At 38.6% G+C, this 18136-nt stretch overlaps 1 protein-coding gene across 3 annotated transcripts in view; it reads right to left on the minus strand.

Annotated features, from left to right (window-relative positions):
* The window catches only part of GTPBP10 (GTP binding protein 10), a 36211-nt gene extending 20123 nt beyond the window's left edge, over positions 1 to 16088 (minus strand). Inside the window, exons 1-5 of one of the 3 annotated variants that reach the window (XM_077998077.1) lie at positions 15881 to 16088; positions 11297 to 11370; positions 9657 to 9850; positions 8115 to 8206; positions 7438 to 7582 (exon numbers count right to left, since the gene is read on the minus strand). In XM_077998077.1, coding sequence (XP_077854203.1) covers positions 7438 to 7582; positions 8115 to 8206; positions 9657 to 9850; positions 11297 to 11370; positions 15881 to 16073 — 698 coding nt within the window. In that variant the 5' untranslated portion in view covers positions 16074 to 16088. Of the gene's footprint in view, positions 1 to 7437; positions 7583 to 8114; positions 8207 to 9656; positions 9851 to 11296; positions 11371 to 11835; positions 11863 to 15880 lie in introns of those variants that run through there. The other 2 variants (XM_001092504.5, XM_077998078.1) reach the window with 2 other exon arrangements.
* Between the last annotated feature and the right edge of the window lie 2048 nt (positions 16089 to 18136).

Below are 18136 nucleotides of genomic sequence, written 5' to 3' on the forward strand. Positions count from 1 at the left end.
AAGATTAAACCAGGAAGAAGTTGAATCTCTGAATAGACCAGTAACAGGCTCTGAAATTGAGGCAGTAACTAATAGCCTACCAACCAAAAAAAATCCAGGACCAGGCGGATTCACAGTCGAATCTATCAGAGGTACAAAGAGGAGCTGGTACCATTCCTTCTGAAATGATTCCAATCAATAGAAAAAGAGGGAATCCTCCCTAACTCATTCTATGAGGCTAGCATCATCCTGATACCAAAGCCTGGAAGAGATACAAAAAGAAAAAAAAAAAAGAGAAAGAATTTTAGGCCAATAATCCTGACGAACATCGATGCGAAAATCCTCAATAAAATACTGGCAAAACCGAATCCAGCAGCACTTCAAAAAGCATATTCACTACAATTAAGCTGGCTTCATCCCTGGGATGCAAGGCTGGTTCAACACACACAAATCAATAAACCTAATCCATCACATAAACAGAAGCAAAGACAAAAACCACATGATTATCTGAATAGATGCAGAAAAGGCCTTTGACAAAATTCAACACCCCTTCATGCTAAAAACTCTCAAGAAACTAGGTATCAACAGAATGTATCTCAAAATAATAAGAGTTATTTATGACTAACCCACAGCCAATCTCATACTGAACAGGCAAAAACTGGAAGCATTCCCTTTGAAAACCAGCATAAGACAAGGATGCCCTCTCTCCCCACTCCTATTCAACACAGTGTTGGAAATTCTGGCCAGGGCAGTCAGGCAAGAGAAAGAAATAAAGGGTATTCAATTAGGAAAAGAGGAAGTCAAATTGTCCTGTTTGCAGATGACATGACTGTATATTTAGAAAACCCCATCATCTCAGCCCAAAATCACCTTAAGCTGATAAGCAACTTCAGCAAAGTCTCAGGATACAAAATCAATGTGCAAAAATCACAAACATTCCTATACACCAATAACAGACACACAGAGAGCCAAATCATGAGTGAACGCCCATTTGCAATTACTACAAAGATAATAAAATACCTAGGAATCCAACTTACAAGGAATGTGAAGGACCTCTTCAAGGAGAACTACAAACCACTGCTCAATGAAATAAAAGAGGACACAAACAAATGGAAGAACATTCCACGCTCATGAAGAGGAAGAATCAATATCGTGAAAATGGCCATACTGCCCAAGGTAATTTATAGATTCAACGCCATCCCCATCAAGCTACCACTGGCTTTCTTCACAGAATTGGAAAAAACTACTTTAAAGTTCATATGGAACCAAAAAAGAACCTGCATTGCTAAGACAATCCTAAGCAAAAAGAACAAAGTTAGAGGCATGATGCTACCTGACTTCAAACTATACTACAAGGCTACAGTAACCAAAACAGCATGGTACTGATACCAAAACAGATATATAGACCAATGGAACAGAACAGAGGCCTCAGAAATACCCCCACACATCTACAACCATCTGATCTTTGACAAACCTGACAAAAACAAGCAATGGGGAAAGGGTTCCCTATTTAATAAATGGTGCTGGGAAAACTGGCTAGCAATATGTAAAAAGCTGAAACTGGATCCCTTCCTTACACGTCATACAAAAACTAACTCAAGATGGATTAAAGACTTAAATGTAAGACCTAAAACCATAAAAACCCTGGAAGAAAACCTAGGCAATACCATTCAGGACATAGGCATGGGCAATGACTTCATGACTAAAACACCAAAAGCAAGGGCAACAAAAGCCAAAATTAACAAATGAAATCTAATTAAACTAAAGAGCTTCTGCACAGCATAAGAAACTATCATCAGAGTGAAGAGGCAACCTACAGAATGGGAGAAAATTTTTGCAATCTACCCATCTGACAAAGGGCTAATATCCAGAATCTACAAAGAACTTAAACAAATTTACAAGAAAAAAACAACCCCATCAAAAAGTGGGCAAAGGATATGAACAGATACTTCTGAAAAGAAGACATTCATGCAGCCAACAGACATACGAAAAAATGCTCATCATCACTGGTCATCAGAAAAATGCAAATCAAAACCACAATGAGATACCATTTCATGCCAGTTAGAATGGCAATCATTAAAAAGTCAGGAAACAACAGATGCTGGAGAGGATGTGGAGAATGGGACCGCTTTTACACTGTTGGTGGGAGTATAAATTAGTTCAACCATTGTGGAAGACAGTGTGGCAATTCCTCAAGGATCTAAAACTAGAAACATCACTTGACCCAGCAATCCCATTACTGGGTATACACCCAAAGGATTATAAATCATGCCATTATAAAGACATATGCCCGCGTATGTTTATTGTGGCACTATTCACGATAGCAAAGACTTGGAATCAACCCAAATGTCCATCAATGATAGACTGAATTAAGAAAATATGGCACATATATACCATGGAATGCTATGCAGCCATAAAAAAGGATGAGTTCATGTCCTTTGCAGGGACATGGATGCAGCTGGAAACCATCATTCTCAGTAAACTACCACAAGGATAGAAAATCAAACACTGCATGTTGTCACTCGTAAGTGGGAGCTGAACAATGAACATATAGACAGAGGGTGGGGAACACCACACAACGGGGCCTGTGAGGGTGTGGGGGTCTGGGGGAGGGATAGCATTAGGAGAAATACGTAATGTAAATGACAAGTTGATGGGTGCAGCAAACCAACATGGCACATGTATACCTATGCAACAAACCTGCATGTGGTGCATACCCTAGAACTTAAAGTGTAATAAAAAAAAAAATTAAAAAAAAAAAAAAAAGGTATAAGAGTTCTCTTTTCACCACATCTATGTCAACACCTATTGTTTTTTGACTTTTCCATAATGACCATTCTGGCTAAGTTGGTAAATCACTGTAGTTTTAGTATGCATTTCCCTGAGTATTAGTGATGCTGAACATTTTCTTATATGCTTCTTGGCCATTTGTATGCCTACCTTCTTTTGAGAAATGCCCATGTCATTCGTCCACTTTTTAATGGAATTGTTTTTTCCTTGCTGATTTAAGTTCCTTGTAGACTCTGTATATTAGTCCTCTGTTAGATGCATAGTTTGCAAATATTTTCTCCCATTCTGTAGGCTGTTTATTCTGTTGATTCTTTCTTTTGCTGTGCAGAGGATTTTTACTTTAATTAGGTCCCATTTATTTATTTATGTTGCATTTGGTTTGAGAACTTAGTCACAAATTCTTTGTCTAGGCCAATGTCCAGAAGGGTTTTTCCTACGTTTCTAGAATTTTTATAGTTTCAGGTCTTAGACTAAAACCTAATCTATCTTGAGTTAATTTTTGTATATAATGAGAGATATGAATCCAGTTTCATTATTCTACATTTGGATATCCAATTTTCCCAGCATCATTTTTTGAATAGGGTATCCTTTCCCCAGTTTATGTTTTTGTGTGCTTTGTTAACGATCAGTTGGTCTTAAGTATTCGGCTTTATTTCTGGGTTCTCTATTCTCTTCCATTGGTCTATGTACCTAATTCTATACTAATACCATGCTGTTTTGGTTACTATAACTTTGTAATATAATTTGAAGTCAGGTAATATGATTCCTCTAGATTTGTTCATTTTGCTTAGGATTGCTTTGGCTATTCGGGCTTTTTTGATTCCATATGAATTTTAGGGTTTTTTCTAATACTGTGAAAAATAATACTGGTATTTTAACAGAAATTGCATTGAATCTGTAGATTCTCTGGGCAGTATGGTCATTTTCACAGTACTGATTCTTCCAATCCATGAACATGGGATGTATTTCCATTTGTCTGCGTCATCTACGATTTCTTTCAGCAGTGTCTGCAGTTCTCCTTGTAGAGATCTTTCATGACCTTGGTTAGGTATATTCTTAGGTATTTTATTTTTTGTAGCTGTTGTAAAAGGGATTGAGTTCTTGATTTAATTCTCAGCTTGGTTGTTGGTGGTGTATAGCAGTGCTATTGATTTGTGTATACTGATTTGGTAACCTGAGAGTTTACTGAATTCATTTATCAAATCTAGGAGTCTTTTGAAGGAGTCTCTAGGGTTTTCAAGGTATAAGATCATATGGTTGGCAAACAGATAGTTTGACTTCCTTCTTTCCTATTTGAATGCCCTTTTTTTCTCTTGCCTGATTTTTCTGGCTAGGACTTCTCTGCACACATCTTTGACTTCTTTCTTGGAATAAATGTCTACATGAAGAAATACTGGATAAAATATAAGCTCATTTTAAAGGCTTTTGATTATACTGCTAAATTTCCCTCAAGAAAGGCCCACCATGTATGAAAGACAGTACTAGGAATGGGGGTTAATTAAAACATTCATTCCTAAATCTCATTCATATATTTTCATTAAATTTATCCAACAAATATTTATTGAGCACTGACTTTGTATCAGGCAACATACTAAGCAATGAGACAAAATGATTCCTGCCTTCACAGAGTTCTTAATTCAAATTTGAAGAAGGTATTTCAAAAACTCTGCCAAACTTTCACTTGGAATAATGGTGAAATATTCTGCAAATATTAATTTAGAATTCTATAAAATTATAAGCTGAAAGTATTTCAACAATTTCCCTCATAAAAAAAAATCTTTCTGTAATGAATTTAAAATAAAATTATGTGAGGTTTCTTAATTACTTGTTTCTCTTGGAACATATGTTTTTTTAATACCCTGTTTTATCCAGGTTCTTAGAGCTTTTGAAAAGCAAACTGCAGCCATTTTTATCCACAATTATTACTAGCTGGACTTGCTGGTTTCCAGCATCCTCATATTTTCATAATGATTGAACACATAATGCAAGCAACTATTTCCAAGAAGATCAAAGTATGAATAGAAAGATGATGCTAATGATTGAAGAACAGATACTTGAAATTTTTCTTGAAAAATACCCAGTGAAAATTTTAGAGGCTAAAATGCAGCCTATGCAAAGATCAGATTTGACAACAGCAGCACAAATCTGTTAGTTGTACAATAACTTTCTTCTATGATTCATTCAGTCCATTTCCAAAACCAGCTAAAAGGATATCTACTTATGCCAGTATTCATAGTAGTAACTCTTCAAGAATAGTTGCCTAATTTAAAAACACTAGAAAACATGTTAAACATTCCATTTAAAAATCTTTTCCCCCCATTCTCTTTTCATATGCTTAAGAATCCTGATGCTTTAATTACTGACAAATTTCAAACCTACTTCTGAAAAGCTTTGTATATCACTATATGCAGTATTCCAGTAAGTTGGCAATATAATTATGATGAAGACAGCAGCTACAATTCATTGAACGTACAAAAATGCAAACCATGTCTTCTGCTGTAAATGTATTATCTTACCCACCAACGTTTTAAGGAAAGACCTATCTCGATACACTATTAAAGATGAGAAAACAAATGACGTGGTGGAAAAAAGAAAAAAAAAAACTACAGTGAAGGAAGAACGAGAGAAAAGAAAAGGAAAAAAAGAAGAGAAAACAAAGGCTTAGAGAGGCTGTATAATTTACCCAAGACCAGCTGGCTAGCCTCCAGAGGATTTGAGATCCTAACCTAAATAGTCTAAGCTGAGTCCTCCATGCCACTCCACTTTTATGACTAAGCCGTGCTAGGCTCTTCTTAGACTGTAAAGTTTTCTCTTCAGAACTTGAAACCCATTTTCATGCCAAATGCAACTGTGATTCGCTGGACTGCCAGGCTTGCCCACAAAACCCTATTAAGCCCATAACGTTCCTGAAAATATAGAGGATTACAGAACTTCTATCTAATAACTCTCATAACTGTGCTTTATTGAAAAAAAATAAATGTGAATGGAAAGCCAGGATCACATCTTTCTTGTTATAATTTTAGCACGAACGGGGCCTCTGTGAACCCTAAACCAATGGTGGTAAGCTCTAGTGGCTGGTCAGGCAGGGCAAAAGGCGAGGGATTCAGACTTAAGAGTCTGGTAAAGAAGCAGTAAGATGCCTGAAGAGGAAGATGAAAAGAACTTAGAAAGAAGCTACGGGGAAGCAAAAAATAGAACTAGGAATTTGAAGTAGGACAGTAACAAGGCAGTTTTCCTTATCTTGCTCTTAAACTTTCCATCTGAGTAACTGTGTAATACTGTGATAGGGCCGGAGGGAGAGGGCAGGAGGGAGGCGGGATGGGGGAGAGAGAGCAAATGCAAATTTAAGTTTTTCTCTTCCTTTGTTTTTTGTTTTTTTTGTTTTTTCTGAGACGGAGTCTCGCTCTGTCGCCCAGGCTGGAGTGCAGTGGCACGATCTCGGCTCACTGCAAGTTCTGCCTCCAGGGTTCACGCCACTCTCCTGCCTCAGCCTCCTGAGTAGCTGGGACTACAGGCGCCCGCCACCACGCCCAGCTAGAGACGGGATTTCACTGGGTTAGCCAGAATGGTCTTGATCTCCTGACCTCGTGATCTGCCCACCTTGGCATCCCAAAGTGCTCGGATTACAGGAGTGAGCCACCGCACCCAGCCCCTTTATGTATTCTGTATCCTGCTATCTATCCCCTTCCAGTGTAGTAGCCACACTGCAACTCCACAGCTAAACAGCATTATTTCATGAAAGAATGGAGGCTGGTGGAAGAGGACACTCTTCTGAGGTCTATAGTACTGGGACTAGATAGATACTAAGCAGAGGCAAGAAGGATATACAAACAGTCATAGCAGGATTCAATTTGGCAGCAACAGTGCATAAGTCTGAGGATTGAGATTGTCTGTATTGGTCTTTAACCATTTGACTAATGATACTTTAATGTCTCTATTATAAAGACCCAAAAGAGGCCGGACGCGGTGGCTCACGCCTGTAATCCCAGCACTTTGGGAGGCCGAGGCAGGCGGATCACGAGGTCAGGAGATCGAGACCATCCTGGCCAACATGGTGAAACCGCGTCTCTACTAAACATACAAAAAAAAAAAAAATAGCCGGGCATGGTGGCGGGTGCCTGTAGTCCCAGCTACTCCGAAGGCTGAGGCAGGAGAATGGCGTGAACCCAGGAGGCCGAGCTTGCAGTGAGCCAATATCACGCCACTGCACTCTAGCCTGGGTGACAGAGTGAGACTCTGTATCAAAAAAAAAAAAAAAAAAAAAAAAGACCCAAAAGAGTTATGTCAATCATTTTTCCCTTTTTATTTCCTTCTATATACTTTTAATAATAATATGGTTTGTTTGGATTTATTATTCTTTAATATCCGGTAACATTATTTAACCTTCTTATACTATTGCATTTGATTGATTTTTCTTTACGCATTCTCTAACATTCCCACTGATCTATTCAATTGCTCTGGTCTTAATTTTACAAATAAGCAATAACTATGAAACTCTATGTTGGTAATTTGAAAACAGTATTTAGCAGCATATTTTTCTAGTACATACACAACAACCAAATTCCATAAATTTGAAATAATTATGGCCCCAAATTACCATTTACGTTTATTTCCTATTTAAGAACTATCTCTCTGAAAGTATAATAATAAAAAATGAATGATACTTACCCTACTAGGCCTACATCAGCTATAACTTTTAGATCAAGGTGAATTATTCGTCTCTGGCCTTTCAATGGTAAGAAATTTGTAAGTAATTTACCACCAAGACCTCCTTCAGCTACCAAAATTCTGTCATTCTCCTTATTGAGTTCTCCTTAAAAAGAGAGAGAGAAATATTTACATTAAAGATCAATAAGTGAAATCACTAATGTAATCTATTTCTTTCAGAAATACAGGCAAGGAAATTCAAAATTACAAATCTATAGATTAGTAAGTGGAATCACTAATGTAATATTTTACTTTCAAAAATACATGCCAGGAAATTCTCAATTACAAATCTATAATAAGTAGAATCATTAAGGGAATGTTGTTCTTTCAGAAAAACAGTCCAGGAAATTCCAATTTTACAAATCTATTGAAAGTTTGACCCCAGAAAAACACTTCAGTAAGCAATTGAAAAGAGCCTAGTTATATATTTTAAGACCAAGCAAGAACTCTAACATCTTTAAAACAATCTTAAATCTAGTAGTCATTTTAACTTTTGTAAGTTTTAAAAATGCTCTCTTATAGAGTAGTAACTAAAATTGTTAGTTAAAAAACTTCTGAAACTCAAGAGCAGCTATTCCATTGTTTAATTTTAGAAAATGTGCACATTTTTACAACCTTCGAAGTTATAGTACACTCACCTATAATTTTACCGTTTTCATCAGTTACTGAAATACCCACAGGCACAGGGATTTCACAGTCTTCTCCTTTGGAGCCTTTCAGTGCACTAACTCTACCAAAAAAAGTATACATATATATATGTATGCTTGTGTATGTACACACACACACACACAAAATGGTTACAAAGAACAGTAGCAATCAATTCTCTGGTTAATGCAGATGTTAAATGGTCAAACACAAGGTTTAAAAAAACTAAAATTATCCCTAATTATTTCTTTGCATTTTAGACATTATATCCCACTAAAATGGCACTGGGTAATGATTTAAGTCACTAAGCTAACCACCAAAGGTCATTTTAACCTGAAACTAAAATATTGCAACCATGAAATGAAGAGATTATTGCTACAATACAAATAAGGTAGAAAAAGCCAGGCATGGTGGCTCACGCCTATAATCTCAGCACTTTGGGAGGCTGAGGCAGGAGGATCTCGAGTCCAGGAGGTCAAAACCAGCCTGAACACCAAGCATAACCCCATTTCTATTAAAAAAAAAAAAGAAAATTTAAAAATTAGTTGGGCATGGTGGCACACACCTGTAGTCTCAGCTACTTGGGAGGCAGAGGTGGGAGGATCACTTGAGCCTGAAAGGTAGAGGCTGCAGTGAGCTGTGATAGTGCCTACTACACTCAGCCTAGGCAACAGAATGAGACTCTGTCTCAAAAAAAAAAAAAGAAAAAATGAATCTATAAAAAAACAAAAAATCCACCAAATAGCAAAGCTTCTAAAAAACTAACCTCGAAGGAAGGTACTTACATTAAAGAAGGCAAATCTAGCTACTCTTAAACTGCTCATAAAAGAAAAAATTAGTACAAACGTTTTAGTAATTCTACTTCTGGGAATTTATCAAAATAATAATTGAACAAACATGTAAAATAGTATCTACACAGGATGCTGTACTATAGGTATAATCGGAAAAAAAAAAAAATCAACAATAACCTAAATAGACAAACGACAAAATAAATTGTTAGTTATTACGCAGGTATTCTGAATAATTTTGACATGCGAAAAAAAGTAAAAATAGCAGATTGTAAAATATTGTACTCTCATTTTTGTATTCTAAAATTTTATGCACATAATTGCATTTGTGTAAACACACAGAAAGTCTTAGAAAAGTCAAGAAAAGGTTAACAGTGGCTATCTTGCCTTCTAATGGTAGTGGGGTGGAGTAGCATGGTTAAGACTGAGAAAGTTTTCTTAAAGGTTGTCAAAGATAATTTTAGAAAAAAACAGTGGGAACTCAGATAATTTTCGGTTTCAACAGGGAAAGTGCAAAAAGAATACAGATAGACATTGGGAAAAGAAACGGACAAAAAGTTTTAAAACTCTGAAATATTCTTTAGTATCAGTCTTTCATGAGTTGAGACATTTTAGGCTTTTGCTCAGTTATAAATACAGGAAATAATTTACTTCAAATGAACAATTAAGTTTTTATTTTATAACTTAAAAAAAAATTTCCAGAAGGGTTTGATTTTCTAAATTTTAAGTCACTCAGTAATTACTTACTTGCTGTTTGCTCCTACTCCAGCCACAAACCGTTTCTGAGGATACTTGTCTTTAAGTCGTTTTAAAGTCATTCTGTTCCGGGCTACAACCCAGACGTCACCACCTTTTCCACCTTCTCCACCTAAACGAGGATAACCCATTCCACCGGATCCTCCCTTGGTGAAGAGTCTTAGGTTATCGATGAAATTTCCATACTTAAAAAAAAAGAGAAAAAACATTTGTATACCAAGCGTATCAACTTGGAACCGCTTTCTAGTTCTTTCTTCCACCAAAACTTCTTTTTAAAAAATCGTTAATAGCTTTTTATATGCCAATTCTGTAACATCTTCTTAGCTCACCTCCACATCTCTGATCTGACCCCCTTTCCCATTTGATTATTTCTCTTAAGTCCCTTTTAGTTTTTTCAGTTATCAACTATTGTCCCACCCATCCTGAGGGTTTCTGACTTGGCCCTGTTTTCATTCTACACTTTCTCCCCTGGGTAATTTCTGCTTGTACCAATAACCATCACCTAGGTGAGATATTTTCTATGTCTAATCTGTCAGACATTTCCATCAGGATGAAATCTTTTAATAGGATAAAGCAATGTGAGCAGAATGTGTATCTAATTTATATGTGAAATCCCCTAATATGTAACTTGTTCTTACATATCAGTTGAATAAATAATAGCCACCTCAAAAATAAATGTTAACATAACACCACCAAACTCTTCGCCAGGTAAAATCTGTTCCTCCAATGTTCTCTCAAATAATGGAACTATGGTTTATCTATTGAGACTACACAAATGGAAGTCTTTCAGAATACACCTGTTTCTTGTCCCAAAGCCCTACTCTCTTCTCTCCAGTACCACTGCCCTAGTACCTGCACCACATGAGCTCCTTTCAGTGTCTAATCATTTTTTCCTTATTGCATTCTCCAATTTGTTGCCCGAAGTATTTTTCTGAAATTGATCTGATCTCTAATCACGTTTCTCCTTTACTCAAAAACCATGCATTTAAAAAAATGCTTACAAAATAAAGCAAAAAATTCTTAGTACTACAGTTGACCCTTGAACAACACTGGTTTGAACTGTGTGTGTCCATTTATACACAGATTTTTTTCAATAAATACATTAGAAAATTTTGAGCTTTGCAACAATTTGAAAAAACTTGCAAACCACATAGATGGGAAATCCTGAAAAAAGTTAAGAAAGGTTGTGTCATGAGTGCAAAAAATATACACAGATACTAATCTATTTTGTCATTTACTTCCATAAAATATACAAATACCTATTTTAATTTTTAAAAAAACGAGAGATGGGGTCTTGCTGTGTTGCCCAGGCTGGTCTCAAACTCCTGGCCACAAATAATCCTCTTGCCTTGGCCTCCCAAAGTGTTGGAATTATAGGCATGAGCTACTGCACCTGGCCACACATCTATTATAAAAAGTTAAAACTGGCCGGGCGCGGTGGCTCAAGCCTGTAATCCCAGCACTTTGGGAGGCCGAGACGGGCAGATCAAGAGGTCAGGAGATCGAGACCATCCTGGTTAACACGGTGAAACCCCGTCTCTACTAAAAAATACAAAAAACTAGCCGGGCGAGGTGGTGGGCGCCTGTAGTCCCAGTTACTCGGGAGGCTGAGGCAGGAGAATGGCGTAAACCTGGGAGGTGGAGCTTGCAGTGAGCTGAGATCCGGCCACTGCGCTCCAGCCTGGGCGACAGAGCGAGAGTCCGTCTGGAAAAAAAAAAAAAAAATTAAAATTTATCACAACTTACACACACACTTGCAGACCTTACATGGCAGCATTTGCAGTCAAGAGAAATGTCAGCAAATGTAAAAATGCAGTATTAAATCATAACTGCATAAAATTAACTGTAGTACATCCTGGAATACTGTAATAATTTCATAGTTACCTCCTGTAGCTATTTCAGTGAGCTCAAGTGTCCCAAATTGCCACCAAAAAGGCCATGTGATACTACTCATCTCTCCATGGGCAGTTCATCTTGCCAGTAAATTTTGTAAGTCAGTAAAAAGTGATCTCTCACAGTTCTCTTGCATTTTTCATCCTGTTCAGTGTTACACTGTAAACCTCGAACAACACCATGGAACCCATACAAAGTGCCACTAGTGATGCTGGCAGTGCTCCCAAGAAGTCAAGTCATGACATTACAATAACAAGACGAATTGCTTGATACATACCACAGATTAAAATCTGTAGCTGCGATGGCCTGCTATTTCAAGATAAATGAATCCAGAATAAAAATCAATGTAAAAAAGAAAAAAACTTCATAACCCACTGCTGCAGCTGTGCCAAGAGGTGTGAAAACCTTGCACTTTTTGTAAATTAACTTTTTATCTTGTATTGAATATGCAACTTTTATGCAGATGCAGGATTGCTATTTTAAAAACATAGACTAATACAATTCAAGAAAAAGTAAAGTTACTATATGACAATTTAAAAGCAAAAGTAATGTGAAGGATCTAAAGCTAAATAATTGCCAGCAAAGGATGATTTGATAATTTTCGAAAGACTTTTGACTGTGGAAGACAGTGCGGGAATTACTCAAGGATCTAGAACTAGAAACACCATTTGACCCAGCAATCTCATTACTGGGTATATACCCAAAGGATTATAAATCATGCCATTATAAAGACACAAGCACATGTATGTTTATTGTGACACTATTCATGATAGCAAAGACTTGGAACCAATCCATCAACAACAGACTGGATTAAGAAAATGTGGCACATATACACCATGGAATACTATGTGGCCATAAAGAAGGATGAGTTCATGTCCTTTGCAGGGGCATAGATACAGCTGGAAACCATCATTCTGAGCAAACTAACACAAGGACAGAAACCAAACACCACATGTTCTCACTCATAGGTGGGAACTGAACAATGAGAATGCTTGGACACAGGGAGGGGAACATCATCCACCAGGGCCTGTCATGGGGTGGGGGGCTGTGGGAGAGATAGCATTAGGAGAAATACCCAATGTAAATGACAAGTTAATGGGAGCAGCAAACCAACATGGCACATGTATACCTATATAACAAACCTGCACGTTGTGTACATGTACCCTAGAACTTGAAGTACAATTTAAAAAAAAAAAAAAGAAGAAGAAATCGGTTTGGCTTTGGCTTTAGAAATATCAAGATAACAGGAGAAGCAGGTTCTGCCAACCAACAGGCAGCAGATGAGTTCCCAGACGCCATTGAGAAAATCACTGAGAAAGAGCATCTCCCAAATCAGGTTGTTAATGCTGACAAAAGTACCCTATTCTGGAAAACATGCTACAAAAGACATTAGTAAGGAAGAGCAGTGAGCACCAGGATTTAACCCAGGAAGGGATAGGCTAACCCTATTGTATTGTGCAAATGCAGTTGTGTTTATAATCAGGACTGTCCTTATCTATGAAGCTGCTAACCCCTCAATCTCGAAAGGGAAAGATAAACATCAGCTGCCAGTCTTTGTTGGACAAGAAGGCCTAGAGAACAAAAAACCTTTTCTCTGGATTGGTTCCATGGATGCTTTCTCCCTGAAGTCAGGAAGTACCTTCCCAATACGAGACTGACTTACAAAGTTCTCAGTGCCTCCCCTCCCTGCTACCCAGAACCCCATGAGTTCAACACCAAAGGCACCGAAGTGGTGTCCTTGCCCCCAAACACAATGTCTCTAAATCAGCCTCTAGATCAGGGGGTCGCAAGGACCTTTAAGGCTCGTGAAACATGATATTCTACGGAAAGGATTGTCAGCTATGGAAAAGAACACCGACAGAGAAAACTTCAGGAAAGTCTGGAAGTATTACATCATTGAAAATGTCATTGTTATTGAAAAAGCCATGAAAGCCATAAGCCCAAAACAGTAAGTTCGTGCTGGGGAAAACTTCGTCTAGGTGTTGTGTTGTAACGTCACAGGATTTACAACAGAGTCAATTAAGGAAATCATGAAAGAGACTGTGGATATGCCAAAAACGGCAGGAGAGTGGGTAAAGGACTTCACGACATGGATCTTGAAGAAACTCAAGAGCTAACAGATAACAAACCAGAGGAATTAAAAGAAGACAGCTTGATGAGTGCTTCAGATCCAGTACCAGATAACAAGGAAGAAAACACAGAATAAACTATCAGAAAAACTAACATTAGACAATCTGGCAGGAGGGCTCCTATTATTCAGGACTGCTTTTGACTTCTTTCATGACGTGGATCCGTCTGTGAAACAGGCACTGAAACTAAAGCAAATGGTGGAAGAGGTACTGGTACCCTATAGAAACATTTTTGGGGGGGAAAGAGAAAAGCAAAAGCATGACAGAAATTGCGATGTACTTCCATAAAGTTATACATAGTGTGTCTGCCTCTCTTGCCTCCCCTTCCACCTCCTCCACCTCCACGTCTTCTGCCTCTGCCACCCAATATAGCAAGACCAACTCCCCCTCTTCCTCCTCAGTCTACTGAACATGAAGACTATAAGGATGAAGACCTTTACAATTCACTTCCACTTAATGAACAGTAAATATATTTTCCCTTCCTTATGACTTTCTTAGTAACAATTTCTTTTCTCTAGCTTTATTGTAAGAATACAGTATATACTATATATATAACCTATATGTGTCAACTAACTGCTTATGTTATCAGTAAGGCTTCCAGCCAAAAGATTATTAGTAGTTGTTTTTGGGGGGAGTTGAAAGTTATATGAAGATTTTCAACTGGGGGGGGCACCTCTAACCCCCATGTTCTTGAAGGGTCAACTGTATATCCAAAGCTACTAAAATACCCTTCTGGTTATCTTTTTTTTTTTTTTTGAAACAGGATCTGGTTCTGTTGCTTGGGCTGGAGTGCTGTGGCACTGTCATAGCTCACTGCAGCCTCAAACTCCTGGGGTCAAGCAATTCCCCCACTTCAGCCTCCGGAATGGCTGGGACTACAGGTACCACACCACCAACCCAACTATTTTAAAGATAGGGTCTTGCTATGTTGCCCAGACTGGTCTTGAACTCCTGGCCTTATGGGATCCTCCCACCTCAGCCTCCCAAACAGCTAGAACAGCAGGCTCACCTACCATGCCTAGCTCCTTCCTGTATCCTTTTCTTTTGCTCAACCCTTCCCTCTTCCTCTTTGCTCTGTACTACATGAAATACTGCCATTTCTACATGCCATTCTGCTCACGCTTTTCCTCTACTTAGAATGTCATTTCTTTTTCCTATCATAAATCCACCTAAATGTCATATTTACTAATGTCTTTCTAAATTCCTCTAATCAATTCTCTGACTTTGCTGGCTCTCCCAGCAATTTGATTAAATCTCTATCTTACACCTTTATAAATCTTACGCTGCATTTAGTGTTTACCTGCTTCCTTCACTGACTCAAGAATTTCTTGTAGGTAAAGGACTTATGTATTAACTTCTTAGGCTGTTAAAATAACTTACGGAGCAATTTCTTAAATTCATAATCCACATCTCTAGTCATTTAAGATAGCAATTACCAAAAACATCTGGGATTTTTTTTTTTTTCAAAAAAGTTGAAATATTGACCATTCTGATATACTCGAGGAGAGTTTCTACAGTTCCATTAAATATATAACACTTTTTTCCTGCTCTAGATAAATCAGATTCAGGGGCTTAGGAGCCTTATTTTAAAAGGAGCATTTTTACTCCGGTCGTTAGAAATAAAGTAATGGCCAAAACATGACGCAGGCAACGTTTCACAAAACATTACTAGTAGGTAAGTTTTGTTTTTTGTTTTTTTTTAATTCAAAGCTGTTGTAAATTTTTATGGAAACGATTCTTAAGACCGACACTACACAAAAATCGACCTAAATGTTCTGCAAGAAGGCACATCAATTAAACGCTCTCGTGTCTTCATAAAAATCCATTAGAAAAACAAACAGTACACTCAAGGAGAAATATATAAAAACACACTGTAGACATTACTTAAAGGAAGAAAAAACCACAACATTTGGGCCACAGCAGGCAGGTATCCCAGTTCCTCATGCCACGTGCACACGATGTCTCTAAAGAACTTCAAACCCTGCCCCCAAACAACCGTCCTAACCACGCCAGGTACACACACCATTGTCACCGCTTACTGGCAAAGCGCGACTACAGGAGGGGCGGAGAAGTTTATGGGAAAACCAAGCAAGCAAGAGGCCGCCACAAAGAAAGTAGTGGAGAGACAGGAGAGCAAGGGAGAACTACAGCCGTCAGCGCTAAGGGGACCAGGTTGAGGGGACCCGCACGGACCTTTCTGAACAACACGCAACCGCAATGGACCATGGCTGCAACAGGCCAGGAAACCTTCTTGCCGAAGCCGCACAAGCCGAAGTACAGCGCAGCCTTTTGACGTCACCGCCGGGCGCCGACGCGTTTCTCCTCCGCCCACGCCGGCGGACTGTCGCGTGCGTTTTGTGGTGCTCTCCAGAGCGAACAGCCGCATGCGCTGTGCGGTGCAGCCCACGGGTGTGGCGGGAAGGCGTTCTCTCTCTTAAAACACGAAGATAATCTCGAGAAGCGGTGGGACAAAGGACAGTAGGGCGCAGGTTGCGTGCCTCAGGAATTAACATTTTGAATAGAATGGAACTGAAGACCCAGCGGCCTTGGAACAGCTTTTATGCTAATTGAAGAAACTAAGAATCTTCACCCTCAGCGTGAAAAAACCTCCAACGGACCATAAAACCAAACGCGTAAAAGACACAGAAACTCAACTGAGGAAAAAGAACCCCCAAAAGCCATTAGTTCAGTGACGAGCTGAGTAGTCTTCAGCCAAAGCTTCCAGGAGACAATAAATTTAAAACTTGCGGCGGCACAAAATTTTATTGAAAATAATGTCAGGATCTGAGTTCTTTAAGAGGACTCCTGTGCAGTAAGAGAAAGAAGCTTCTTGGAGTCGGGAAGACGGGTTTTTATCCGTCATTTGAAGCGTGCCTTTGTGAGAACTAAGACACGATGTGAAAACCCCTCACTGTCTTGATTATTTTTCAGGACCGGAAGAGAGTAGCTCTCCCCAGCCCCTCATGCAGCGAAAAAACGTATGCAGCTGAAGTAAACGGCCCTGCACAAGGCTGCTAGCTGTATAATTCTTAACAACCAAAACGAGTAATTCCTAGAATCCTTTCACATCCTGATATGATATGGCTCTGTGTCCCCACCCGAATCTCATCTTAATTTGTAACCTCCACCGTGGAGGTAGGGAAGTGATTGGATCATGGGGGGCGGTTTCTTCCATGCTGCTCTCCTAATAGGGAGTTCACACAAGAGCTGATGGTTTTATAAGTGTTTGGAAGTCACTCCTTTGTTCTCTCTTCTGCTGCCATGGGGAAAAAGGTGCTTGTTTCTGCTTCCCCTTCCCCCATGACTGTAAGTTTTCTAAGGCCTCCCCAGCCATATGGAACTGTGAGTCAATTAAGCCTCTTTCCTTTATACATTACCGAGTCTGCACAGTTCTTCATAGCACCGTGAAAACTAATACTGAGGAAAGAGAGAGACCCTCTTGTATTGTTTTATACTCAGTACCTCTTTTAAAAAACAAACAATGAAGTAAAACCAAAGACAGGCAGCCCAGCCCCAGGCCTGGGTCTGCCTGGCCTAAACCCAGTAGTTAAAAATCAACTTATGACTTAGAAACTGATGTTCCTGACATTGTATAGAAGAACACTGTGAAACTCCCTGCCCTGTTCTGTTTCTCTCTACCAGTGCATGAAACCCCTTTCAGTATCCCCTAAATTGCTTAATCAATCACAACCCTTTCATATGAAATATTTAGTGTTGTGAGCCCTTAAAAGGGACAGAAATTGTGCACTTGGGGAGCTCGGATTTTAAGGCAGTAGCTTGCTGATGATCCCAGCTGAATAAAGCCCTTCCTTCTACATCTTGGTGTCTGAGAAGTTTTGCCTGCAGTTCGTCCTGCTACAATACCTCAATGTGACAGTGTCTTCCACCCCTCACTTAGGACAGTGATTATTTGGAAAGATATGATATGAAAACCCCTGTCTTGATTACTTTGCTGCTACTGGACCTCCTGCTTACAATCACCAATCAGAAAAGCTGTAGTTATCATTTAACCTGCAATAGTTGTATTTTCCCTCTGTGTATTAACATTGAATAGTAACACCAGCAACAGATACTGATTTCCATCAGTGTTCATACCTCTCATTAATCAGAACATTAGGTTGTTGCTGTGTAGATGTTTTTAATTTAATGTTAATAACATTTGCTGCCATTAAGATTACTATCTTACTAGGTCTTCCTATTGTGTCAGAATAGTGTTGAGCCCAATGTACTTATTTTCCAATGCCTATTTCTTGTTAGTGAACACAATCTCAAATACTTTTCTTTCATGTAACATATACATGGAGAAATGATCACAGCAACTAAAAAAAAGAGAGATTGATATAGAAATATCTCAAAATGATGAGGATCATTGTGTACTGTAAACAAAGAAGAAAGCATAATATTTACCTCTGACAAAATGTGGTCAGAGCCTGAAGTATTTATGATAAA

Source organism: Macaca mulatta, chromosome 3, assembly GCF_049350105.2.
Source record: "Macaca mulatta isolate MMU2019108-1 chromosome 3, T2T-MMU8v2.0, whole genome shotgun sequence".
Classification (NCBI taxonomy): Eukaryota; Metazoa; Chordata; class Mammalia; order Primates; family Cercopithecidae; genus Macaca; species Macaca mulatta.